Source organism: Bos grunniens, chromosome 5 (assembly GCF_055505025.1).
Source record: "Bos grunniens cultivar Pamir isolate PY7600 chromosome 5, Bosgru_T2T1.0, whole genome shotgun sequence".
Lineage (NCBI taxonomy): Eukaryota > Metazoa > Chordata > Mammalia > Artiodactyla > Bovidae > Bos > Bos grunniens.
The window spans coordinates 83,052,294-83,078,760 of NC_141169.1; the positions used below are offsets into that span (position 1 = coordinate 83,052,294).

General features: G+C 43.1%; 1 protein-coding gene across 4 annotated transcripts; it reads right to left on the reverse strand.

Annotated features, from left to right (window-relative positions):
* Positions 1-28: 28 nt before the first annotated feature.
* Positions 29-21,443, reverse strand: KLHL42 (kelch like family member 42). 4 transcript variants are annotated; one of them, XM_086401618.1, is made up of 3 exons: positions 20,299-21,443; positions 10,606-10,799; positions 29-5,468 (listed from the first exon to the last, which is right to left on the reverse strand). In XM_086401618.1, the coding sequence occupies exons 1-3, from the start codon at positions 21,171-21,173 to the stop codon at positions 5,017-5,019; spliced, it is 1,521 nt and encodes a 506-aa protein (XP_086257744.1). In that variant the 5' UTR covers positions 21,174-21,443; the 3' UTR covers positions 29-5,016. The 4 variants fall into 4 exon arrangements, with proteins under 4 accessions (XP_086257744.1, XP_086257745.1, XP_086257746.1 ...); XM_086401620.1 differs by lacking the exons at positions 29-5,468; positions 10,606-10,799 and adding exons at positions 19,641-19,779; positions 19,936-19,963 and having other exon boundaries at positions 20,299-21,317; XM_086401622.1 differs by lacking the exons at positions 29-5,468; positions 10,606-10,799 and adding exons at positions 19,651-19,775; positions 19,936-19,963 and having other exon boundaries at positions 20,299-21,317.
* Between the last annotated feature and the right edge of the window lie 5,024 nt (positions 21,444-26,467).

Consider the following 26,467-nt stretch of genomic DNA (forward strand, 5'->3'; position numbering starts at 1 on the left):
ACAGCAGGTACTTAACGGACAACAAACACCGATTTAGAACTATTTTATTTGAAGAGATTTTCTTCTGTAGTTCTAAACACAAAAGGAATGCTGTCTGAGTGAGTGCTTCATAGGCATCATTGTATTTAAATGAATCATGTGAATGTTTACATTTTAAGCCACACTGGAAACTGAAGACACAATACAACCATTTTAACCAAGAAAGTATCAATCATAACAAAACATAACTATTCATTCTATAGATTATCATTTTTTTCTAAAATGACCACTAGATATGAAAACATTGTAGAGACAGCTAAAGAGTCCCTATTAAGTTTTTTTTAGAAAAACGGCATAATAATGCAAATTACATTTTCCTTTTCTTTACTAGTAATAAACTCTGACATCCACTTGACAAAGCACCAGCCAACCCCATCAAAGTCATTTTAGCACCCTTTTGCAACTCAAAATTGACCATCTTTTACATTTAATCTGTCTCCTACAGGAATGAATGGGTAAAACTGGTTAAGTGCTAAACTCAGTCGGTGTCAATTGGTGTGTATTTTATATTGTGTTCCTAAGTTAACACCAGAAAACAGAAAAAAAATATGCTTATGTGAATGAAATATACCCTTTAATAGTTATCACAAAGGCAGAAATCAACTGACTCTCAGTCAGGACTAGTATCTAGATGTCCATTTCTTTATTAATATTTTTGATCGAAGTGTGTTAAAGGCATAGGTATAAACACACACGTGAACAGCTGGCTTCTCTCCCAATACCTGCCTCCCTGGCTTTGCTCATCATTCTCATGGGATCAAGCTGTTGAGCTCTCAGCTCCATGAGCCATGGTGCCTACTAAGTATTTTTAAATAAAGCCAATCTCATATCATCCTTCTCAGGAAAATGAAGTACAGAGAAGACTACGGAAAGTAGTGAGAAAAGAGCATACGGTGAAAAAGAAAAAGAAAAACCACAGGATGTGATGTTTAAGTTCAGTGTATAGCCGGTATGAATCAGCTAGTATGATGATCGTTAGTCAACCGTGTAAGGTAGGGGCCAGGCTGGGGCCAGGACTGAAGACGCAGGAATGCAACACGCCCCAGCGCACCTGATGAAAGCGGGCATCCTCCAGACAGTCTAAGACGGTCACGGCAAACATTTCCACAAGGCTGCAAGGTCTTCAAGGCTAGGGATGGTGGCTTACTTATGTCTGTCTCCCCACTTCTTAGCACTTTCTTGCACATGATAGAGATTTAATATGTATTTTGGGAAACCAGAAAACAGCTGAATCAGCTCACTGCTTTCACAGCCATTCTGGGTGGTGTCTACTCATGTCATTCATTCACTCCTCTGCCTAAGGCAGGGATGACAAAGAGACCTCATCTCACTCTGATGGTAATAGATGCCTGGAAGCATTAATGACATGGATTTTTAAGACCAATTTCTGCCACAGAGGCAAAAAGTGCTGCTCACTCGTAACTCCACCTTGAAGGAATGGCGGCATAGTGTTTCATCTTCCCCAGCCCTAGTCTAGGCGAAAGGCATCCAGTGAAGGACTCACCCATATTCCCTCTCTGTTGCTATGTTGTCTCTCAAGTGCTCTGCATTAAGCCACTGCCTATTAAGTGCTGGTCGACCAGGACAGCACAGCCTTCACACTCGATTTACCTGTGCAGCCAAACACATAGGGTCATGACTTTACCTAGAAATCTGAAAACACGGCATTCACAACGCTCAAAGAGTAATGGTTTATCGAAAGAGAACAGGCATTTACTTGATTACTCTCCTGGTAGAGAGTTTTGTCCATGTCAGAACAATTTTAATTGATATCTAAGGCATTTGGAATTACTTAGGATTTTGGTTTTTTTTAAAAAAATGGCAGAGTTAAATTCTCTTTGGTATTCATGCTTAATCCTAATCTACTTGTTTCTTACTAATATCCATAACCTTCTCAGTACTTCACTGTTAAGATTTAACAAATACAGTTGAAATAATCAACTCCTATACATTCATCAGACAAATGTTTAAAGGGAGGGGCCTCAGAAACTAAGGATGCAGAAAAGAAAGCCAGAAGGAATGACTGGAGAACCAATAACCTCCCTCTAACAATTCACACTCAGACCGTGCTCAGTGAAACAGGGTGCTTCTGGCAAGGTGGCCAGCATTCAGGTCTTCCCAGTAACTCCCCTCTCCACAGTGAGAGGGCAGCAGCCCTCAAAAGTATCTCTGAAAATGAGAGAGCAGTTGGAGAAAGAGAAGAAACAAAAGGAGACTTTCAAGCAACATTGCCTTCATCATAGGTAAAGTCTTCAGTACAACATTGGCACCAGTGAGAGCATGAGGCTAAATTAAAATTACTCTCAAAACATCAACACAGCTAATGTGTATAGCAGGAAGGAAGTCTCAAATCCACAGATCTCTCCTACTGCACTTTCTGGTTTGCCTAAGTACTGCTGGCACCCCCAAGGAAGTCTTGTTAGAGTCTGCGTATCTTAGAGCTTAATATGCCAGATGCCTGTGTGTGCGCATGCACACTTGTTACACACACACACAGATGCACATACACACACATTAAACTTGGTTTATAAAAAGCTTTGTGGATGAGAGTATGCCTTCACTTGGTCAAAGAATCTAATTGTTGGCACAAGGAAAATAGATCCAAAGAATGTAATCAAGAAGAGAACTGGTTGGCAGGAAACTTTGTATTTCTTATAATGTGGGTATTTACGAGCTCATCTCCAACTGTTTGTCCAGAATTAATTCAACTGGCTATAATCTTAGGAATATATAAGGTTAAGCCTTAAAAACGCTAAGATCTATAGTAACACAAGTTAACACTATCTAAAATAAATTAGATTTTTAAATATATGTAATGAAATTACTGGTCACTAGAAATTCAATTCTATAATGAATATAAATTAATATAAATCTATTATTAAAGTACTATTCCCAATAAAATTTAAGTCAGAGTTTGTTCTTTAAAAAAAAAAGAAAAACAAGGCTAAGTATTTGAGAATAAATGGATATGGCTTAGAAACCCTTCAATATTGTTTTTGATAAGATTATTTGGTAATAAGACACAAAGATCTATCTCCATGTCCACAATAAAGACTTACCTCATTTTACCTAATAGAAGTATTCCTGAAAAGTTGTGCAACTAGAATTTTTTACAACCAGACCCTTATTTTAAATCTACTAGGAGGTCATAGTTGTGAAGAAACCCTGTAGTGACTCCTTGTATAAATTGAAGCCTGTTAAGGTCATCGACTCCTCTGTGTCCACCTGCCCAGTGAATGCATACTGGAGGCATGAGTAAGCATGCTGAATGCATGAATTTGCCCTAACAGTTTTTGTTTTTCTACAGGACCTTCTTAAAGTGAGGCACACTGAAACTGGAATGTTAGGACGGAACGACAGGATCCAGCTCACAATTTAAAGTTATTCCACTGCAAAAAATCAGAGGACTTCAAAAAATGTTTTTCAATGGAAAGAAAATTGCTTTGCATGTGTATATACAGGCATAACTCATTTCATGGTGCTTCACTTTACTATACTTTGCAGATTAATACACTGTTTACAAATTGAAGATTTGTGGCAACCCCACTTTGTCAGGTATAATGGTTAGCAGTATTTAATAATAATAGTATTTTTAAAATTAAGGTATGGACATTTTTTTAAGACATAATACTACCGAACACTTAATGGACTATATAGTATAGTGTAAACATAACCATTACATGCACTGGGAAACCCGAAAACCCTTTCAATTGGCTTTATTGCAGTGGTCTGGCACTGAACTGCAGCATATCCAAGAGATGCCTGTATATTTTTAAAGAAATGCTGATCTATGACTGGCAGAAGATTTTATTCATTGTTAACTACTTACTGTAAACAAACAACTCTTGAGCTGGGTTCCACTTGATTTACCAACTAAGGCAAATACAGCACCTTACCAAATTTCAGAAGTCCCAGCAGATGCTACTCCATCTCTAGGGCTTCTTTCCCGCTCTCTAGCACAAATGTTTCAAAGCTGTCCTCACTTTACCCCACAAAAGCAAAGCATGAATTAAAAAGCCAAGATTAAATCTGAAAGGTGTCTGACTTAAGTATAAAGTTACACTTTCAAACTTAAAGAACTAGGTCAAATACATTCGATAAAAGTAACTTTAAAAGGCATTTTTTTCCCTCTTATTTGGTGCTTCCTTCCCTTCCCATTTAAGACTCAATTTAAAAAATATAGAGATCCATTCTTTGAAACAATATATCCTCTTTTTTAAGAAATACAGAATGCCTAGCAATATAACCTATCTGACCACACAAATCTGCTATCTGCTACATGAATGAAATAAGAAGTTATACTGGCCTATTTACTCAGCATTCATAACTGTTAAAAAAAAAAAAAAGACTTGAAAAATAGCTGAGAACATTGTTACACAGGTTTGGGGGAGGACTGGGTGTTGGGTCCCACTGGTGTAAGTTTCCTGGCAAGTCATGTGCAAATAAAACAAATGAACACAGAACCCTAGTTTAAACACACTGCACACATGTGGGTGTGACCAGGGGAGAAAGACAGCGTTAATATTCATGTTTGTCAAGTAAATTAATAACAACAAAAAAAACCTCTCACTTAAGGTATCAATGATATTTCAAGTGACCTAAATAAAACAGATTTAAAAATCATCTTTAGCATTCTTACCAATTTTGACTTTGGCCCTTTACTAAACAGGCACAATGAATCTTCTTTTTGAAGATCAGTTTCAGACATTGGCCCAAGGGTATCACATTTGTACAAAAAACATTATCATGGATTTGCTCCCATAATTTAAAAATCAATAATTAAAAAAATAATAAAGTTGGTCTCTCTTTTTTCCCACAAGTTTTCAAGTAAATTAGTTCAAGTAAGCTTATTTACAGCTTCTGTATAAATGACCTAAAACTCACATTTTCCCTTTGAAAATGAGTCTCTCTGGAAATTGGACAGTTGTGTTTTTTGGTCTTGAACCAGGTTTCTTTTTCAATTCTAGGTCAATTCAGTCAGGTTTCTGTTTTATTGGGCAGATAAAGAGAAGAGACCAGCAAATTGTGTCCAAAAGCTGGGAAACGCCTAAAGGCTTCCCAACTATCTGAAAAGATATTGTACTTGAGGAAAACTCGGTGCTCCAGGCTGGTGGACAGGGTCACGTCTCTGCTCATGATGTAGATGCCATCGTTGTGCAGCGCGCACGTCAGGTTAAGGCCCGACTTCGATGTGTTCTCCTTGAGGTAGAGCCACTGGCGGGTGGCGGTGTTGTAGGACTGCACGGTGAGCATGTCCTCGCTCTGGCTGCCCCTTCGTGTGGGCCCCAGCTCGTGCAGACAGCCCCCCACGATGTAGATGGTCTCCTCCACCGACACCATCTGCTGCTTGCGGATGTGGACGTCGCACGTTTCGAAAAGAGTCCAGAGGTCGGCGGAGGGGCAGTACTGCAAGATGTTCAGGTTCCGGTCTGAAAGGCAGAGAGGAGCCGCGTGAGGACACCACCAGGGGGAGCGCCACCAGCCGCCCGGCTGGACCTGCACGCCTGCCTGAGCCTGAATGATTGATTGCCTCACAGAGGCCAAACTGCTTCCGGAAAGCGGAAGTTGGGAAAAGAGTTTGGGAAATGGCTGGGAGGAGATCCGTGTAGAATCCTCCCCACTGGGCTGGCATTCAGGCACGTCCCTCCCAGGCTGGCTCGCAGAGCCGGTCGGACCAGGGAGATGAGCCGCTGTGACAGAGCACCCAGCTCCTCCCTGGGACCCCTGCACCTTGGAGAACCACCAGGCCAGTGTAGGAAGAATCTGAGCCTCAGAGAGCCCTCATCAGTACCTAACAGAACGAGGGGCTGCCTAACGCAAATGACAGGCTGAGCCCCAAGAGGATCTATTCTTGACAACAGATTCTATGAAACAAGGCAAGTGAGCTGAGCGGGATCTCTGGAGCCGTCTAATGGAAAGGAGGCAGAGCTGCAAGTCAGAGAGATGCAAGAAAAAAAAAAATCTGACCTCTGGCCTTTAAGCCAGAATCGCTTGGCAATTCTGTTTCCCAACTGTAACACCAGAGATGGGCCAACAATGGCTCTTTCCCCTCCCCTTGCCCATTTCACAAGAGATGGTTACTTATATACATATAGTTTTTTGTTTTGTTTTGTTTTTAACATGGACCATTTTTTAGTCTTTATTGAACTCATTACAATATTATTTCTATTTTATGTTTTGTGATTTTTTGGCCCTGAGGCATATAGGATTGCACCCACACCCCCTATACTGGAAAGAGAAGTCTTAATCACTGGACCACCAGGAAGTCCTGAGATGGTTAATTATTGTGTGGATATAATCGGATGGTAGATGAAAGACCACCCTAACATCATTTTCAATTAATACCTGTTTCAAGGAAAAATGTTGCCTAGTCTCTTTGAAAAATGCTTGTGAAATTGAAAATATCTAGTTTCCTTTTTCGTTTTTTTAATTGTTCTTTTATTCTTTCCTCAAGGGAAGAATAAATGGAATATTTTAGCCTCAGCAAAAAAAAAAAAATTAAAAATGCTCTGAATTATCCGAAAGAATGAACTTTCTGTTTGTTGTTTTTTAAACAACAGCATCAGTGTAAAGAGACAGGTCAGCTTGGGAACTGACGTTCAACGAAAGCCGCAGCCTTTTGATCGCCGCAGAAACTGGGAGCAGTACTTCCTCCTGAGACAGAAGGACCCACCCACAGAGGGTTGTAATTAAAGCTCCACCGTGCTCTCTGCTACAAGTCAAGTGCCTTGAGAGGGCACAGGGGATAAAGCGGACATTCTAGGAGACAGCACTAAGGAGTCTGGTTACTAATCTACCAACAAGTCCTCCTGAGTAACCTGGTTCCCCATCCTACGAATAAAGGACCTATTCTGGCCAAGCGTCAGTGTATTTATTTCTCAGGTCCAGGTCTGAAGGTCCTTCCAGGTCTTCTGTAAATGTTTTCTCTCCTCACCCAACAAGGGCTCAGGCCATGATGAGGTTTGAGTTGGTGGAATGATCTTTTTGCATTTACACTGAGAGTTGACTCTGACATTTAACAAATCACCCCTCTTCCCTTTAGTGGTTACTACTACTTTCTATTGAATTTCATTTCTTCAGTGCTGGCCAAAGAATTAAAATAATCAAACAGTTATCATAAAAACGATGAATTATCCCTTACTAAATTTTAAAAGTATCACCTGACTTAAGTGAGTAGGTTAAATACCCAACTTCAATTCCTGATTTTTTTTTCATGGCAATTATGATGTCTTATTTTAAAGACAAGGAACTATTAGGAAGTGCCGGGACAAGCCCAAGCAGAGGAGGAGGGGGCTTCAGAGGACAAGGAGCTGCCTGCCCTCTCATAGTAGAAAACTCATTTTCAGCCTTTGCACAAACAGCCATCCATCCACGTCACCTAACCATCCTGTCATGGGGATTTGGCTCAGGGAAGCCAGGTCAGGGATCACAGTGGGTGGCCCAAGTGAAGAAGGCACATTAGTAGTGGCCTGTGAAACTAGAAAACACACAAGCAAGGGTTTTCCAGGTCAAATCTAAAGAACATTTGCTCAGCCAGGGTCATGGAAAAACTAGGAAATCTACCAGTAGAGTCATCTTTGGGTTACAGTGCTGCCTGTCAGGGCTTCCCGACTCTGGGGTAGAAGAGAAGCCAAGGGCTGTGTGTGCATTGGGTCAGCCCACAGGGCACATTCTGTGTCACAAAACCTAGGGAGGAATCAGAATTCTTAGAAATGTGCAAAAGTAAATAACTGTATTTACTTTCCTAGGAGAGGAGACACACAGATACACACAGAGGTACGTATGCACACACAGGAATTCTCTGGGGTCCATGGTTTACTTAAGTCTATAAAGTTGACCACTGTAACCTGAACACCAATGCTGAAGTGAAAGAAGTGACTGCTAGGTCTCATTTTCTTTCAATTATTTGCAAAGGAAGAGTGGATGGATATCTTATCATCAGTGGAGAGTCACAAGGGATAAGTGATGAAAACTTGGTGTGAAAAAGAAAAACCTCACTGCTCCCCATGCACTTCTCTTCCCACGTCACCGTCCTTAAATGTATAAATAAAAACACCACCTACAGAAGGTTGAATGGTGGCCCCTGGATAGATATGTTCATCTTCTAACCCCCAGAACCTTTGAATGCCACTTTTTTCGGGAAAAGGATCTCTGCAGATGTAATTTTAGTTAAGGATATAAAGAAGAGACCATCCTCTGGATAACCCAGGCAGCTCTAAATCCAAGAAGTATGTCCTGATAAGAGACAGAAGAGGATCCAAAGAAGACAAACAGTTGGCCAAGAGGCACATGAAAAGACACTCAACTTCTCTGTTAGAGAAATGCCAATCAAAACTACAATATAATATCACCTCACATGGGTCAGAATGACCATCATCAAAAAAAATCTATGAAAAATAAATGCTGGAGAGGGTGTGGAGAAAAGGAAACCCTCTTATACTGTTGGTGGGAATGTAAATTGATACAGCCACTATGGAGAACAGTATGGAGTTTTCTTAAAAAACTAAAAATAGAACTACCATATGACCAAGAAATCCCACTTCTAGGTGTATACCCAGAGAAAACCATAATTCCAAAAGATACATGCACCCCTATGTTTATTGCAGCAGTATTTAGTATTGCAGTTTGTTGCAGCTTGCAACAGCCAAGACATGGACGCAACCTAAATATCCATCAGTAGATGAATGGATAAAGAAGATGTGGTACATATACACAATGGAATATTACTCAGCCGTAAAAGGCAATGGAATCGTGCCATTTGCAGAGATGAGGATGGACCTAGAGACTGTCATACAGAGTGAAATAAGTCAGAAAGAGGAAAATAGCATATACTAACATATAAGGGATCTAGAAAAGATGGTACAGGTGAACCTCTCTGCAAAACAGAAGTACAGACATAGACATAAAAGAGGAACATGTGGCCACCAAGGGGGAAGAAGGGGTGGGATGAATTGGGAGACTGAGATTGACATATATACACTATTGATACTATGTATAAAATAGTTAACCAATGAGCACGTACTGTATTGTACAGGGAACTCTACTCTGTGCTCTGTGGTGACCTAAATGGGAAGGAAATCTGAGAAAGAGGGAACATATGTGAACATACAGCTGATTCACTTTGCTATACAGGAGAAACTAACACAACGTTGTAAGGCAGCTAATGAAAGCAAATGTCACTCAGTCGTGTCCGACTCCATGGACTATACAGTCCATGCAATTCTCCAGGCCAGAATACTGGAGTGGGTAGTTGTTTCCTTCTCCAGGGGATCTTCCCAACCCAGGGATCGAACCCAGGTCTCCCGCATTGCAGGCTGATTCTTTACCAGCTGAGCCACCAGGGAAGCCCGAGAATACTGGAGTGGGTAGCCTATCCCTTCTCCAACAGATCTTCTGACCCAGGAATTGAACTGGGGTCTCCTGCATTGTAGGTGGATTCTTTACTAACTGAGCTTTCAGGCAATTATACTCCAATAAAAAAAATTTTTTTACAAGCTGTGAGATGCTCCCTACCAAGACCAGGAGTATAAAACCTATGGAGAAGCTTGTTATTTTCAAATCATTAACTATAAAATGTCCACCAAACAAAGTAGAAAACACATATGCGTACTGAATGCTCAGTCACTTCAGTTGTGTCTGACTCTTTACAATCGTATGGACTGTAGCCCGCCAGGTTCTCGGTCCATGGGATTCTCCAGGTGAGGAGAATACTGGCATGGATTGCCATGCCCTCCTCCAGGGGATCTTCCTGGTCCAGGGATCAAACCTACATCTCTTAAGTCTCTTGCATTTGCAGGTGGGTTCTCTACTACTAGAACCATCTGGGAAGCCCATTAGTCACTGAGTTGTGTTCAACTCTTTGCAGCCCCATGGACTGTAGCCTGCCAGGCTCCTCTGTCCATGGAATTCTCCAGGCAAGAATACTGGAGTGGCTTGCCATTCCCTTCTCCAGGAGATCTTCCCAACCCAGGGATCATTGCAGGCAGATTCTTTACCACCTGAGCCACCAGGAAAGCCCAGAAAACACATGTGTGGTTTAATAAATAGCACAACCACCTCCCACTGCTGGTCAAGAAAGAATGCTCTTCATGCTCTTGTTCCTCCTATGATATGTGAACAGCCTGGAGCTGAATTTCTAGAATCTGTACCCCATATGTTTGTACCCGAACACAAGGGAGAAAGTGAAAAGAAAGACCTGCAAGGATGCATTGGCACTAAATCCCAGTGTTAGACGAGGTGGGTTCAGTGTACTTGAGAGAAAGGTAGGAGTTATCCAGCCAAATCACAGGATGGTTGACTACAGGGTGGGATTTCCAGAGCAGGAAGAAAATACATGTTTTCTTCACAGCTCCCCCGACACCATGCAATTTTCATGCTCATACAAAGGCATCAAAGACCCCTCTTTAATGTCCCACAGGATGCTTTTTTCCAGATATGTAAATATACAGTAAGAAATACATAACATCAGGCTGGTGTGCACTAGAGGGCTTCCTCTAGCCCCTCCCGTCCTCCCCCAGGCTGCCAAAGCTCACATGGAGGAGGACCACTTTCCAGGCCTTCACTTACCTCGGGTAGTGTATCCTCCAATGACATAAATTTTCCCCTTACACTCACACGCAGAGAACTCAGCCAGAGGGTTTGGTAAGGGTGCCACGAAATTCCAGGCATCCTGCTCAGGGTTGTAACACTCAACATTAGAAACGGCCTGCCCACCAATGGCGTAGAGTTTGAAGTTAACAGCCACGAGCTTGAAATTAGACCTGCAAGAGAGAAACAAAGGCCCACAAAGTCAGTTCTGATTACTCAGAAGACCATGGCACAATCTGCTAAAGCTGTGTGTGGAATCTGCTGGGTATTTGAAGGAAATGAGCTCTCCAAACAGGGTGCTGTTATGCCTGGGGACAGAGGAACGATGCAATAGCATCCGAGATTTCACCCATCCCGAAGAAGCCACAAAAATGGTGCATTCTCTACACTTTAGCTGTTGAAGGTAAGCAATTCAATGTAACAAGACTAATCTTGCTTAGTTTAAACCAAGAATCAAAGACACTTTGTATGTGCTAAACTCAAGACCTCTGTATCCAATCAAAAAATAATATAGTTGTAAAAAATAATTCACTCAGAAAGAAAAAACTCACAACACTGTAAATCAACTATACTTCTATAATAAGTAGATTGATTAAAAAATAAACTCAATACTCTCTCAAGAGTGGGAGCAATTACCCACTCCATTCCCTTGCCGTCTCTACTCACAGTGGGTAGGCTCCATCCTAGGATACATCAGCACTGCCTACACAGACAAGCACATGCCATATGTTTTCTACAGGGTGGTCCAAACACCGATTTACCATGAGTTCACTCAAGCAGACGGCTCACCCATCCTCCTCATGTGAGGGCATCTTCTACACTGCATGGCAACATACAAAGTAGAGGGAGGTAAGCACTGAACTAAACAGAAATATTTTGATCTGGCATTGTAAGAGCATTCATACATGTTAACTCAACAAATAACAGATATCAACAAATGCTCACCTATCACAAGAGTAAACAATTTTAAAAAGAGAAATGTATTGCTTTTAAGATTCATATTCAGTAATACAATTAAATTGCTTATTGGCTTCAGATACTAAATAAAAGTCTCATGACTTTCCGATAGAAAAGAAAAAATTAATTTCTTTCACTGTAGTACAGGGATTAATGGACTCCTTAAAGGCCAGGAAGGATAAGCATTTGGAAGTGCTGCGTGAGTTGACTGTGATACATGCAACGATCTCAACTTTACACTCATACGAGCAGCAGCACAGAGCTGCAGACCTGGTTCTGGACCTGCTCTGGCGATAACCAGCTATCTGACCTCCGTCTCAAGTGTGTAAACCACACCCATCCCAGGGCAGTGGAGACAACCAGAGCACACAGCATATTAGAAAGTACCAACACAATGATTTTGTCGAAAGCAACAATGTCCTACTAAAGAATGGGGCTGCAGAGGCTCTAAATGTTCAAATGGAAAAAAGCATGTAAGAGGGTAGATTAAAAAGCAGTCATAAACAAGTAGCCATGCTGGACAGATGTTTAATAAACAATGATACATTATGATACAGAACGTATGTTCTATATAGCCACCTACTAAAAAACTAGGATTTTTTCAATGGTTCCTGTAATGTTTACATTTAAATGAGTTTTAGCTTAGTTGTGTTTTTCAAATCAGACAGTGAACAGAGTACTCTTCATCAAGAACCTCACACTGTCCGTTAAACCCAATCGGCCATTCAGTTTTTCATGCTAGTAGACTTCACTGGGGTGGCAGTTACCGGGGGGTCCCTGGTTCACGGTGCTTACCTTTCCTGCTGCCAGTGGTCCTTAAAATCTGACCGTGATGCCCTCTCTGTGTGTGCAAATTTGGGGAACCAAAGGAAATAAAGCTTGTAAATAAGCACTAAATTTTACTAGCCCACAATTTGTTTTTGTTCCCCAAAGGTACACAGATAGTAAATTTTGTAAGATCAAAACAGCGTTTGATATTCCTCCAGCATAATCATTTGTCCTGTGCAATATGTAAGGGACTTCTTTCTGAGGCTGAATGAACAGGCAGCTAAAAGTAAACAACTCCATCTCTCCAGACCCCAATATGCTCAAATTCACTTGAAAAGAGAAACAGTTTTCAATATTGAATTTATGATGAAATTGCCACCCAAACACAGGCCACTTGATGAAGAGGCAGACGGCCAAGGATTATGAACCCAGGCTTGTATGGGGAAGTCTCAGCTCCCCTGCTAAACAGCTCTGTGACCTTGAACAAGGCATTGAATCTCAGCTGATCTGAGTCTCAGTTTCGCCACTTGTGAAGGGGGGAAAAGAAAAGCACGTTGTTAAGAGTTAAGAAGGGTAATCTACAGAAAGATCACTGCCTGCATGTCCCTGCCTATGTTTCTTAACCTCAGGAGGATTAGTTTCTCGTCGGGCAACGGCAGCCGTCACTGGCTGCTAAGTACAAAGTGCTGGATTTCTGTACAAAGCACTCTCATGTCCACAAATCCTTGCCTTTTCCCATTTTCTGAAAGTAAGTCTTCCATTCTTCACATCCTACAGGGTAAAGGTATGAATCCAACATAGCAATTATTTTAATTATCACTTTTATAGGGTTTTTCCTAATACTGATCCCTGATATCCTCCATTCAGAAAGGAAAAAGGATTTTTAAATCAAATAATTATTTGCTGTAGCTACATACTTGACTTAAACAGTGGATAGAAATGAAAGTGAGAAAAATTAGATGATGATCTAGTTTCTTTCACTTAGAAGAAATCAAAAGCTCTTGAAATCCTTCAAAGCTAAGTAACATGAACCATGCTAACCACCAGCACACAGTTATCAAAGACAAACAAGAGCTACACAACCACCGTCGCTGCAGTAGCTACATAAGATGATTGGGGTCTGAGAGGCTGGGAGTGCCACTCAATGAAACTCACTGCGCCTCAGTTTCCTTTTGGGGAAAATGGAGCCAACAGAAAGGCCCACCTTACAGAGGCCCTGGAGGACACCTAAAGTAGTGACCACAACATGCAGCCCTGAGTAAAAGCTCAAGAACTGTAAACCACCAGCAGGTCTTGCGGCTTAGAAAAGTTGTTACCATTAGGGTAAAACTTGGAGCGCAAAGCTCGCTCCTTTCTCCCGTCCTTTCCCAAGCTCTCTGAGAAAGATGGTGCAGTCTGTGGACCACTAGGGCCTTCTGTCTCCTCCTTCCCCTGTGCTACTTCCCCACATAGTAGGGTGCCCTGGGGACCAGTAAGGGGAGAAGGAAAGGTTAGGAGACAGAAGTAGTCATGCCTGCTCCCTACTACCAACCATCTCTGAGAAAACCTAACCCACAAAACAATTTAAACTGTTGGTCAAAATTACATTGGGTGAGGGGAGGTGAATAGACATATGGTTTTCTTTACTTCATGGGGCTTTCCTGGTGACTCAGATAGTGAAGAATCTGCCTGCAATGCGGGAGACCTGGATTCAATCCCTGGGTCAGGATGATCCTCTGGATAAGGGAATGGCAACCCACTCCAGTATTCTTGCCTGGAGAAGTCCATGGCGTCTCAGAGTTGGACAAGACTGAGTGACTAACACACTTTACTTCATGCTATCCTGAGGCTCCACTGCAATTCACCATAGAGGACAACATTTCTCAAAGGTTCCATCACTCTAGAAAAGTTCTAAAAGAAACTTTGGCTCAGAGGAAAGAGGACAGCCAAAGCTGACAAGTGTAATTCCTTCCAGGCCAAGGACTTGTTTGGTAGGTTTCTCTCCTAGTCTTGCTGTACTCACATGTAGAACAACCCTACTCTGATTTCAGAGCAAGGGTACAGGGCAACACAAGAGATTAGAGACAACTCTAGAAACAGAGAAGTTAACGAACTGATGACTGCAGCGGTGCCAGTTCCTGCAAGTTATCCCAAATTAAAGCGAGGAAGGGAAGCAAGTAAGTTTGTGGGCACACAAGTTTCTACACAGGCAGAGTTACATCCTGACAACTCCAGAGATCAAATCCACATTCAGACCACTGGGCAGTACTGTGTGCTTGGACTTCAAAGCAGCCTCTCCAGCAGCGTTGTGTACTCATTGCCATTTTAAGTAGAAGGCACAATCCTAAACGTTTCTTTTTTTTCTTTTCTTTTTTGGTTCACCACTGGTCATTTAGCATCATTTTCTCTAGGGTGTAAAGGGCTTTATAAATCTCTCCGTCCCAGGGGAGTCTAAGTTCCCACCTGTCCCTTGTTATTTAGGATTATGGGATCATTTTACTGTTCAGTGCCCATGGAAAGTAGGCTGCTCTGTCTTTGATCCCTTTGTCAATGGTCCAGTTAACCTCAGCAAAGGCAAGTGAATGGGGTGGATGTGAAATGCTGTGTAACCAGGGGTCAAAATCTGCCCATTCTACTCAAGGTTTCTTCCAGTCTTTCTTCCAGTCTCCTAAGTTTCTTCCAGTGTTTCCGGAGCCTGTGTGGGACACATTATCCAGCAATAATTCCATTCCAGGCTTCACTTTTATTTGTCTTATCATCTAAATTCAACTATAAACTCCTTCAGGGCAGAGCCATATCATTGCGTGGTTTATTCAACAGTGACCAGAACAAGGCTGGCACAGAGGCTGTGGTGAGGGCTGAGATTTACGTGAGGAAATTCTGAGAAGCAACCCAGGATCATGAAATATCTGAGCTCAACTTCTTGGAAGAAAATAATTTTTAAAAGGAAAAGTTAAAGGTTTTCATGAAGACAGTCACCATCAGTCATGAAGCCAAAACCTGTAAATGCTCCAAATGGTTATACTGAGTCAATGAATATTTAAATTTTGGTTACTCTACTTTTTACACACCTTGACCAATTTTTTAAAAAGTGGAGTAACCAAGCTCCAAGTAGGGCTTCCCTGGTGGCTCAGATAGTAAAGAATCCGCCTGCAAAGTAGGAGACCCAGGTTCAATCCCTGGGTTGGGAAGATCCCATGAAGAAGGAAATGGCAACCCACTCCAGTATTCTTGCCTGGGAAATCCCATGCTCAGAGAAGCCTGGAGGGCTACAGTCCACGGGGTCGCAAGGAGCTGGGCATGATTGAGCACTAACACTTTCACTACTCCACTTTTTACACACCTTGAGCAATTTACTTTCTGTGCCTAAGTCTCTGCCTCCGTAAAACAGGGACCTAATATAATCCTTGAGAAGAATAAGTGAGAAGATACATGCAAAGCAGTAGCGCAGAGTACTAGGTCCTAGACAGTACCCAGTACAGAGTAAATGTTCAATTAAATGTTACTATTATTTTTCAGCAATTCTAAGTAACTAAAATGACTATAATGACTTACAAAATAAAAATATTCACTGCAATGTTACATTTTTAAAGGAACAAAAAGATACATTCACTTTTATTACAATAATGTAAAATATATTCCACAGTTCAAAAAAGCCATGCATTTAAAGCATTTATTGCTTACCATGTTAGCAGTATAAATATACATAAGCATTGAATAAGCAGTAGGTCCCAATCAGAAGAGAAAGAAAAAAACAAAAACAGAAAATTTCAATTCAGGGTGAGGAGTATGCTAGAAAAGAAAGCATGGTGTTTCATCATTTAGTCCAGTTGAGGGTTCGGGGATGGAATCCTGGTTGAGATGTCAGATCTGAGTCAAAGTATGAAGGAGAAAAAGTTAAAATTCCAATATGGCACCCAATTCTAAAAATATAATGAAAAAAGGTATCTGTGTAGAAAGAATAATAATAACTTGAAAATACATAAGAATAATTAAAACAACAACAACAACAAAAAAAACAGACCAGACAAAGGTAATAAAAGAAACCTTTCCTGAAGGACCAAAAACCCCCCAAAATACATGGAAAAGCAAACCATTTTTCCATCTGCAAAGTATCAGAGAACTGTGAATCCTCCTTCAAATTAACCTATGATACACTGTAATTCCAATCAAAATTCTAACAGGACTTGACAAGAAGATTCTAAAGTATATCTGAAGGAGAAAATGTATCAAGAATAACCAAGAGAATTAAAACAGAACAAATGGGTCTCTGTGCTATAAGACAATAAAATAGGTTCCCAAGCTACAAAAATTTAAAAATGCGTTATTACTATAGGAATGGCTAAACTGCCCACTGGGAAACAGGGAAATTAGCATAGGATAACTGGTTTAGCAAATCACAGTGAAGAACCAAGACTACTGAACATTCAGGAAACGTGTGATAACCTAAAATCCCCAAAAGATTCAGATGTAAGTATAAAATGGCAAAACTATAAAAGTAACAGCACGAGACAGATGCGGGCTCTCCTAGTAGAAGCCTTCCTTGTAGAAAGCCTTTCCTACGCAAGATAAAAAGCTCATAGGACGCAGGCGACAAAACTGACTACGAACTATTGAAATGCTTTTCCTATAAAAGCAAGTGAAATTGCTCAGTCGTGTCCGACTCTTTGTGACCCCATGGACTGTAACCTACCAGGTTCCTCCGTCCATGGGATTTTCCAACCAAGAATACTGGAGTGGGTTGTCATTTCCTTCTCCAGGAGATCTTCCCGACCCAGGGATTGAACCTGGGTCTCCCACATTGTAGGCAGATGCTTTACCATCTGAACCACCAGGGAAGTTCCCTTTCCTATAAAAATACCCTATAAACATGAAGCCCAAAACTGGATGCTCACAAGGCCAGTTCTTATTGTTGTCGACTTCCTTGTTTTTTAAATGGAGTACGGTGCCAACATTTAAAAATTGAGCTGTCTGGCGACACCATTCCTCACGCCTATGGCAGTAACAGCTGTGGTCGCGATGTGGCGCCCTCTTGTGGTGGATTAGTAACTCTCCAGTTCATCATAACCCTTCCAAACCCCTCTATTCACTGGCTCTACCTGCCTGGTCACTTCTGGCATTTCATTTTTGACCTTTATGATAAAAAAAAAAAAGGCAGATGAAAAACATGTGCAACACTACCTAATAGATAACAGTTATTATCTATATACAAGAAGAGAATTTCTAAAATTAATACAAAAAAGATAAGCCAATTTTTTAAAAACTGGGAAAGGCCATTTATAAAAGATATGCTAAGTCACTTCAGTCATGGCCGACTCTGTGTGACCCCATAGACGGCAGGCCATCAGGCTCCCCCGTCCCTGGGATTCTCCAGGCAAGAACACTGGAGTGGGTTGCCATTTCCTTCTCCAATGCTTGAAAGTGAAAGGTGAAAGTGAAGTCGGTCAGTTGTGTCCGACTCTTAGTAACCCCATGGACTGAAGCCTACCAGGCTCCTCCGTCCATGGGATTTTCCAGGCAAGAGTACTGGAGTGGGGTGCCATTGCCTTCTCCAATAAAAAATAAACACATGGCCAATAAACATATGAAACAAACAATCTCTCCTCCAAGCAGAGACAGTCACACCAGTGTTTTTGTCCATTATAATGGTAAAGATAAAAACTGTTCATAATGTCTTATCTTGGCAAGAATTTAGGAAACTGGCAAGCTGAAATACTGTCGCTAAGAGAGGCAATTAGATCAATTTTTGATGAGAAATTTGGCAGGAGCTACCAAACTTTAAAATGCATGTATACTTTGTTCCATCTACCCAGGGATTCCAGGCATTTGCCATATAGAGCTAACATACACCAACTAAGATAGGCACACATATTCAAAGACAATATGGGATTTTTATAATGGCAAACGGAAGTGACCCAAATGCTCAGAACTGATTACAGTACTGTGCATCCATAGGCTGGAATACTACACAGCCATTAACAAGAGTGAGGTGGGTCTACATTTGCTGATACAGAAAAAACCTCTCAGAGTGGAAATACCAAGGGCCATAATAATCAGCATAAGCTAAACAATTTTGCAGTGAAAATATGTATAAGATGCATATATACTCCAACATGTAAATGCATACATATATATTTTCCCCTGTAAACCATTACTGTATTTATAAATATACATTTGTGATGTATATTATGTATTTATATATTTACATTAATATGTCTATAGATACACATATGTTTTACTCCATGGTTTTTCAATGTCAGTTGTAATTTTTCTAAGTATGTATTTATGCATTACTGGAATTCTTGTTTTTTCCTCCCTAAAGAGGACAGTAAGGAGTTCTGCAGGGGTGGCAGGGAAGGACTACCAGAGATGTGGAGAGAAAAAAGAATCACGTGAGGTGCTGTGTTAAGGGTTGTGGAGCTGGGTTTGTGTGCTGAGCACCAAATGCACAGCAGGAGACATGGGAGCAGAGGTGCCAGCCTGCTGGCCCTTCTACCCTGATCTTGGCATCTTCTATCACCACTGCATGTTCCTTGCTTGCTTCAACAAAGACTCTTAGAATCCATTTAAAAGTAACACTGTGATATCAGATTTTCAATACAGCAGTGTAAATAATGCACTAGAGAGGGGATAGAAAAAAATACGCCAATCTGTAGATAGTTATCACCTCCCTCAAGGAGGAATTAGTAGTAATGATCTTTCTATGGCCATACTACCCTGAACATGTCCTATCTTGAAAGCTAAGCAGGGTCAGGCCTGGTTAGTACTCGGATGAGAAAAGTGACAGTCTTTCTGCTTCTTCATTCTTTGCCCTTTTACCATGTTTTCTAGAACTATGCATTTTTTACCATGAAAAAACAAACAACATGTTCCAAATTGAATTTTATATTATAGTAGAAATAAAGCCAGTGTACCCTCCCCCACTCAGCCTAGAGGGGCATCTTAAGTCAAGTAAATCTGTGTAATGACCTTCTCATTCTTGTTAAGACTTTCTTTGCACAGTTGTGAGTCCCCCAACTCCTTGTTCCACACTGCAGGAACCACAGTGGAGGTTGGGCGGGCGGCGGAGCGGGGGGGGGGGGGGGGGGGGGGGTAGGGCTTGAGATAGACACAGATGGGCCAGAAGAAAGGGCATGCCTGTCCTTTCTTGAGTTACATTGATTCTTCTCCCCACTTCTGAATGGCTCTGGGCCATCCTGGGCTCTGCCATCGTTTTTTTTTTTTTCCTACCACTTCTTCCTGTAATTTGCCCTTGTTTTTCTATTCCATCCCTGACTCTGTTCCCTCTTCCTGCCCCTGATTTCTTCCTTTTCCTTTCTTCAAGTCACCCAAGTGCATGTTGAGAGGGATTTGCAGGATGGGAAGGGAAAGGTTGGGGTGGATGATCATATTCTAATTCTGCAGGTGACCAATGCCAGGCTCAAGTCTTGAGTCCATGATGAAGACTGTCTGGGAAGAAAAGTGAGATGCAAAAGAGAATAAAAAACAAGGAAGGTAATCCTGGATAGCTAATATTAGTAGAAGCCTAATGATTATTTTCTGATCACAGATTGGTAAGCTTCAAAGTCATCAACAAGAACATCCAAAGTCAGTGTTACAGGTTACCGTGTGTCATTATAATCAGGATTAGTTCCTAAAAGAAAATAAAAATAAAAGCAAAATTAAATAAAGTTTTCTTTGGAAGTATCCTTCTAGGAAAACCCAAAAAAGGCAATTCGTCTGAAGGCAAAATACTGGCTAAGAAAACCACGCAGCGAGCTGACCTCCTTGGGGGCTTCTGCTTCCCTGCAATTTCTTAGTTCATTGGGAACTTTGCCAGAGTCAAGGCCAACCACATTCCCAAGCAAGCCATTCCCATCTCAGAACAACCTCCAGTGACTGCTGTTGACTCCAGTGGAGTCAACCTGAGGGGTATGGCTTCCGGAACAGGTGGATGCGCGGGAACGCAGTAGCTGGCTGGGTGCTTACCTCTTCTGGTTCATGGAGGCCACCTGGAGCCACTCATTGGTGCTGGGGTTGTAGGAATGCGCCGCGGAGATCTCCTGGCTGGTGATCCTGTACCCGCCCACGATGAAGAGGTAGTTGTCCAGGATGGCAGCCCCGTACCCCCTGACATTCACCAGGTCGGGAGGAAGGTTGTTGGCCAGCGGGAACCAGCGCTCCGTCATCTCCTCGTACCTGAGCATGGACGGGGGCTCCCCTTGGTAGGGGTGAGGGGCCAGGGGTCCCCCCAAGAAGTCCCCCAGGGCCACGAGGACGGGAGTCCCGGTCATCCGGGCCTCTCTCAGCCTCTGCTTCAGGCTGACATCCCCAGGGGCCGGAGGAGAAGAGCCCAGGAGGTGGAACTGGGGCTTGCACAGCACCTCGTGGAAGTGGACAGCCATGAAGCGCAGGCAGGCCTCCTGCAGGTCTGGGAGCCCGTACACCTGCGCCAGGCGGTACAGCTCCAGGCAGTTGGTGAGCCGCACCTGGGACAGCAGCAGCTGCAGCAGAGACGTGACCTGCAGGAAGGAGGCCGCCTCCACCAGCTCAGATAGCAGGCTCGCCTCGTCCATGTCCTCCTCCTCCTCCTCGGCCCCGCCACCCGGCTCCCCGCGCCGGCCCAGCAGCCAGCCCTCGCGGGCGCCGCCCGCGTTGATGAAGTCCAGCACCAGGCGCAGGCCCGGGGCGCTGAGGCCGCGCAGCTGCTGCACCTCGGGGCCCCCGGCCTCCGGGCTCAGGGCCTCGCGCATGCCGGAGCGGTAGAGGGCGCGGAAGTAGTCGCTCTGCTCGATGAGCTTTCGCTTGCTCACCGGGTAGCAGCGGTCCTCCAGGCGAATCTGCACCATCTCGTCGGCCGACATGGCCGGGGGACCGGGGGCGGCGGGGGCTCCCGCCAGCTCTGCGCGCTCGCCTCCCGCCCCCGCGCGCGCTCGCCGGGTTCCGGGTGGCCGCGGAGCGCGGGGAGGAGGCGGCGGCGGTGCGGGGCCGCCCGCCCCCGCCCAGCCTCTCCGGGCCGAGGCGGCCCCTCCTCCTGGTCCCGGGGGCGGTGGCTCGGCCTCGCCCCCCCGCCCCTCCGGCCTCGGTCCGCGCCAAAAAAGGCCGGGGCAGCGCGCGCTGCCCGCTCGGGTCGTCCCGGGCCGTCAGCCGGGAGGGAATCCCAGCCTCCAGCCGCAGCCTCCTCCCACGGCCGGCTTCTCACTTCCGCCCGCGGGACCCCTGCCGCCGCCGCCGCGCTCCGGCTTTCAGGGAGGGCAGGAGGCGGCGGGTCTCGGGAGCCGGGAAGGCGCCTCCCCGCGTCCTCCCCCGCACGCCGGGCGCCGTGACCCTGCTGCCCGCCGGGGCTGCAGCGCCGCTCCGCGCGCGCGGGATACGGGAGGAAGCTTTGCCTTCCACCGCGCCTTACCAGCGGGAAGGAAACGCAAGAGAAAGGGGCGTGGAAGGAAGGGCATGAAATGAGTCGAGGTCTAGGGAGTCAAAAAGACATCACGCGTGGGGTCGCGCATCCGACCGAGTCCGGCCTCGGGTCTGGGGTGGGGACCGAGGCCCGCGGGCCGTCTCTGGACGCGTAGGTGGCACCTCGGGCTGATTCCTCGTAAGGGTCATCGTGGAGGAGCCATCTTGCAGGAAGAAGGGCCTGCTGGATGGCCGCAGGTTGTGCAGGGCTGCGAAGCAGAGGAGCGTGTGCGCACTGCTAGGGCCTGTGCTCTTTGTGCTATTAAAAGAAAGAAGTACGACTCAATAAACGTAGATCAGCTGCCTTTCAAAGTATTTTCTAACAGCCATTGCATTCCCGGTTTCATTTTGGTGGGACTAGCCACCCTGGAATGTTACTTCTGGGCAAAAGGTCTGGCGGCTTTTGCTCGTATTTTCCTACAGAGGTGGCTTTTCTGGACACCCTTTTACCCCTCCCTGACCCCTGACCCCCGCCAACTGAGGACCACTTAAGCAAGGCTACTGCTTCCCCATCTTCTCCCACTGAACACTGCAAGTAGAAAGCACACCTCAAATAAGGATCTTGTGTTGCTCATAAGAGGAGAATTAATCCTAGAAAGGGGGAAAGTGAAAGTGAAATCGCTCAGTCGTGTCCGACTCTTTGCGACCCCATGGACTGTAGCCTAGCAGGCTTCTCTGTCCATGGGATTTTCCAGGCAATAGTACCGGAGTGGATTCCTATTTCCTTCTCCAGGGGATCTTCCCGACCTAGGGATGGAACCCGGGTGTCCCGCATTGGAAACAGACGCTTTACCGTCTGAGCTACCAGAGAACTCTAGAAAGGGAGAGTAGGTGGTGGTACTTATTAGGTTACCTTGAAGGGTTAGGATTGGGAGAGAATAGTGTGTGTGTGTGTGTGTGTGTGTGTGTGTGTGTGTGTGTTCACTCTTATCTTAACAAAAGCCCCTTGCAAACTTTCTTTGACCAGAGATTGAGAGCCAAATACAGTACTCCTCAACCTGGGGAAAATAGTCCTTGGATTTTTTTTAACAAGCTTCATCTTTCTTTATGAATGACAAAGTGTTAAATAGTAACTTCTTCATGAGTACAATGCCCCATATTTCAAACAAAAGATAACCTCCTACAGTGCTGATTAACATTTTCTGTTAGGAAGTTGTTGTTTGTTCAGCTGCTGTATCATTTCAGACTCTTTGCGACCCCACAGACTGTTGCTCCGTCCATGGGTTTTTCCGAACAGGAATACTGGAATGGGTTGACGTTTCCTTCTCTAGGGGATCTTCCCAACCCAGGGATCTCCCGCGTCTCCTCCATTGGCAGGTGGATTCTTTACCACAGAGCCACCAGGGAAGCGATTATGTTAAGGAGGGGAAAGGTTAAAAACCAGAGAAGGAAGTCGTGTCCTAAAACATGAAATCATTTCAACACATTGTTCAGTTACATGGTGCTTCTTTCTGTGTGATTTAGGGCTTCCCAGGTGGCACACCTGGAGCAGTGGTAAAGGATCCACCTACCAATGCAGGAGACATGGGTTCGATCCTTGGGTCAGGATGATCCCCTGGAGAAGGAAATGGTAACCCATTCCAGTATTCTTGCCTGGAAAATCCCATGGACATAAAGGAGCCTGGTGGCCTACAATCCATGGGGTCGCAAAGTTGGACATGACTGAACACACACACTGTGTAATTTAGCTGCTTCATCATGAGACACTGTCATCCCTTATTTTCTTTATACTACACTATGAAGAAGGAACTAAACATTTAAAGACAGGGAAGAAAATTCTCGTAGATTCTGGGCTCCCTGGGAAAAGTGAAGGAAACAAAGATGGACCCATGACTTATCTCTTTAAAGATATTTTCTTGGATTCTGGGGAAAACTTCTAGCGTTCCCTTTGTTTCACGCAGCCTTTAGATCATTACTGATAAAGCTCCAGTCTCACATGGGACCTCTCACACTTCTCTTCTCAATGAGCAAGTAATGGAGACATCTAAGGTTCTTTGTGGGTGTGTGATCATGAGAGTAGCATCCTGTTTGGAAAGGCAATGATTCACTTCCAGTGTTAGGCTGGGAAACTTTGGCCAGGAGGTGCCCCTTGTGTCAAAGAGTCTTGAACCTGGAATTTGTGCCTCCATCAGCAACAATGTCAGATTCAGTGGGTCAGCTAAGAACAGGCTCTTAGTCTCTCCTCAGTCCCTTTATAATCTTTCACCAGTGGAGGCTTTTGTTCCCCAGGCGTCATAGATATGCCTTAGACTGGTGTTTCCTTGCTTTTTAAAAATGGACCAAAGGAAAAACAAATCACACTCAAAGAAGCACAAGCATTAGAAAGTAATTCACGCCCAATAATATTATCAGAGCAGATCTTAGGCAGGTAATGTAAGGTGTCAGTTTGACAGTACTAGGTGCTGATCCTGTATTGGCCCCTGACATGATAGTAACGCCATTTAGAATTGAAAGTCTCTTAAAGATCGAATCATTTTAATAACTCATGAAGTAAGTTTTCTGTTAAGCTAGAAATGCAGTCAAAACATTATAAACTTTATTTACCAAAGACCTAAAATTACTATTAAGCTTCATCAAAATGTTGCTTGTCTATAACTGGAGATACACTTTTATAGATCTGTTATTGACTGACCTTTGTGGCAACATGATTCACTTCAAACACCTAACAATTTGTTTTACTAAAATCTAAAGTAAGGGTCAAACACAAAGCTAGACTATTTCCTTAAGAATTTATGGATAGACTTGCCTGGTGGTCCAGTGGTTAAGTCTCCAGGCTTCCAGTGCAGGGCACACATGTTTGATCCCTGGTCAGGGAACTAATGGACTTCCCTGGTTGCTCAGACAGTAAAGAATCTGCCTTCGATTCAGGAGACTGGGTTTGATCTGCGTTGGGAAGATCCCCTGGAGAAGAGAATGACTACCTACTCCAGTATTCTTGCCTGGAGAATTTCATGGAGAGAGGAACCTGGTGGGCTACAGTCCATGGGGTTGCAAAGAGTCAGACACGACTGAGCAACTTTCACTTTTTCTCTCTTCAGGGAACTAATTTGCTTGGCACAGCCAAAAATAAGAAAAAGATTTTAAAAGAAAAATAAAGGATTTATGGAAAATATACCTTTTGACCTAGAATAGGGAAAAATCAAAGTAAAAGATGTTTATCACAGTGTTGCTTTGAATAATAAAAGATTGAAAAACAACATATAACAATAGCAGTAGCTGACATTTATTGAATGTTTATTATATGTTGTAAGTGCTTTACATGGATTGCAATCTATTTTAATACTCTTCTACAGCTGAGGAAGTTGAAGTGCAAAGTAAATTTTGGTATATGAGTAGAATGAATACCGTAGAACTGTTACAACTTTGGATGCAGAGTTTTCTTTAGAGACACTGAACATACGATTTTACATTGGATTTTTAAAAAACAGTTTCTGAAACAGTATGAATCCATTTTTTGTAAAATTGTACATGTGTATTTTTTTTATGGCGATGTCTGGAAGGATGTTTACCAAAAGATTTAAGATTGTAAGATCTTGAATGGTTATTATTTCTTTTTGTACTTTTCTGTATGATTTGGGTTTTTAAAGTGCATGCTCATGCTCAGTCACTCTGTGTGTCTGGTTCTCTGTGACCCCATGGACTGTAGCCCACCAGGCTCCTCTGTCCACTGGGATAATCATCCCAGTAAGAACACTGGAGTGGATTGCCATTTGTATGTCCATTTAATAAAAACAAAACATTTTAAGAAAAATTAATCATATATTCCAATTTCTCAGGCCCCATTTTAAAAAATGATTTCCATCAATTTTATGAACTGGTGAAATGAAAGTGTTAAGTAAATACTTAACTGTAAAACTGTAAAAACACTTAACTGTAAATACTACAGTTACTATCTTTTAAAAAAGATGAAATATTGACTGTTTTTCAAATATCTTTTGAATTTAGTGTCTGCTGTTACCTCACTGCCACTTAAAAATTGTTTATATCTTATTTTTTAGTCCCTCCAGTATTTCTAAAACAGTTGTTTCCTCTTTGCTTTTTAATAAGTAAGACTGAAATTTCTTGCTTTCATTAAAGCATGGGGGCAATTTAAATGTTTAAAGTAGAACAGTTCTTAAAATGGCTCTATTTAATTCGGGCTGAGCATCTTCATGTAGCTGAAACTTTCACTTATTTCAGTGTTTTCCAGACATCTTAGGAAATCACCTGAGACATTTCATATAAAGATAAGAACTCTGGTTCCCACATCAGAGCTACTGAATCAGGCTCTTGGGAGGATGGTTCGGGTCTCTATCTCAGATCATTGTAGTTTCCTCCCTCTTCCCCCCACTCTCCTGCTTTTAATCTCTCCTTTTCAAAATAGCCAGCTCTAAGAAGTTACCTGTTTCCAGATTCAGTGTTTAACAATCACCCCAAAATTTGTTTTAAAAAATTGAAAGCCTGCTTTTACATTGGAACTTGTAGATTCTATAAAATGCAACCTTGATCTCCCCGTGAACATCATCTGAAAGCAAAAGCATTAAACAACTGTGGATTGTTCCCTTACCCCTGACAGAAACACGAGCACTTCAAGGAATTATACATCACACAAAGAAGCCACATTTAATGTGACTGAAAGATGTGGAGGTTAGAAAGTTGACTTTCCGGTTTATGGCCCCAAGGTTTGGACTAATCCAAATAGCTCCTGAAGTCTCAGGGGAAA

Bases quoted from the DNA above. Each gene is read 5' to 3' on its own strand.
- KLHL42 (XM_086401618.1), bottom strand. From the start codon at position 21,173: ATGTCGGCCGACGAGATGGTGCAGATTCGCCTGGAGGACCGCTGCTAC. The intron at 10,800-20,298 runs GTAAGCACCCAG...TCTCTCTTGCAG, and splicing joins GCCTCCATGAACCAGAAGAG to GTCTAATTTCAAGCTCGTGG. The intron at 5,469-10,605 runs GTAAGTGAAGGC...TCTGCCTTTCAG, and splicing joins TGGAGGATACACTACCCGAG to ACCGGAACCTGAACATCTTG.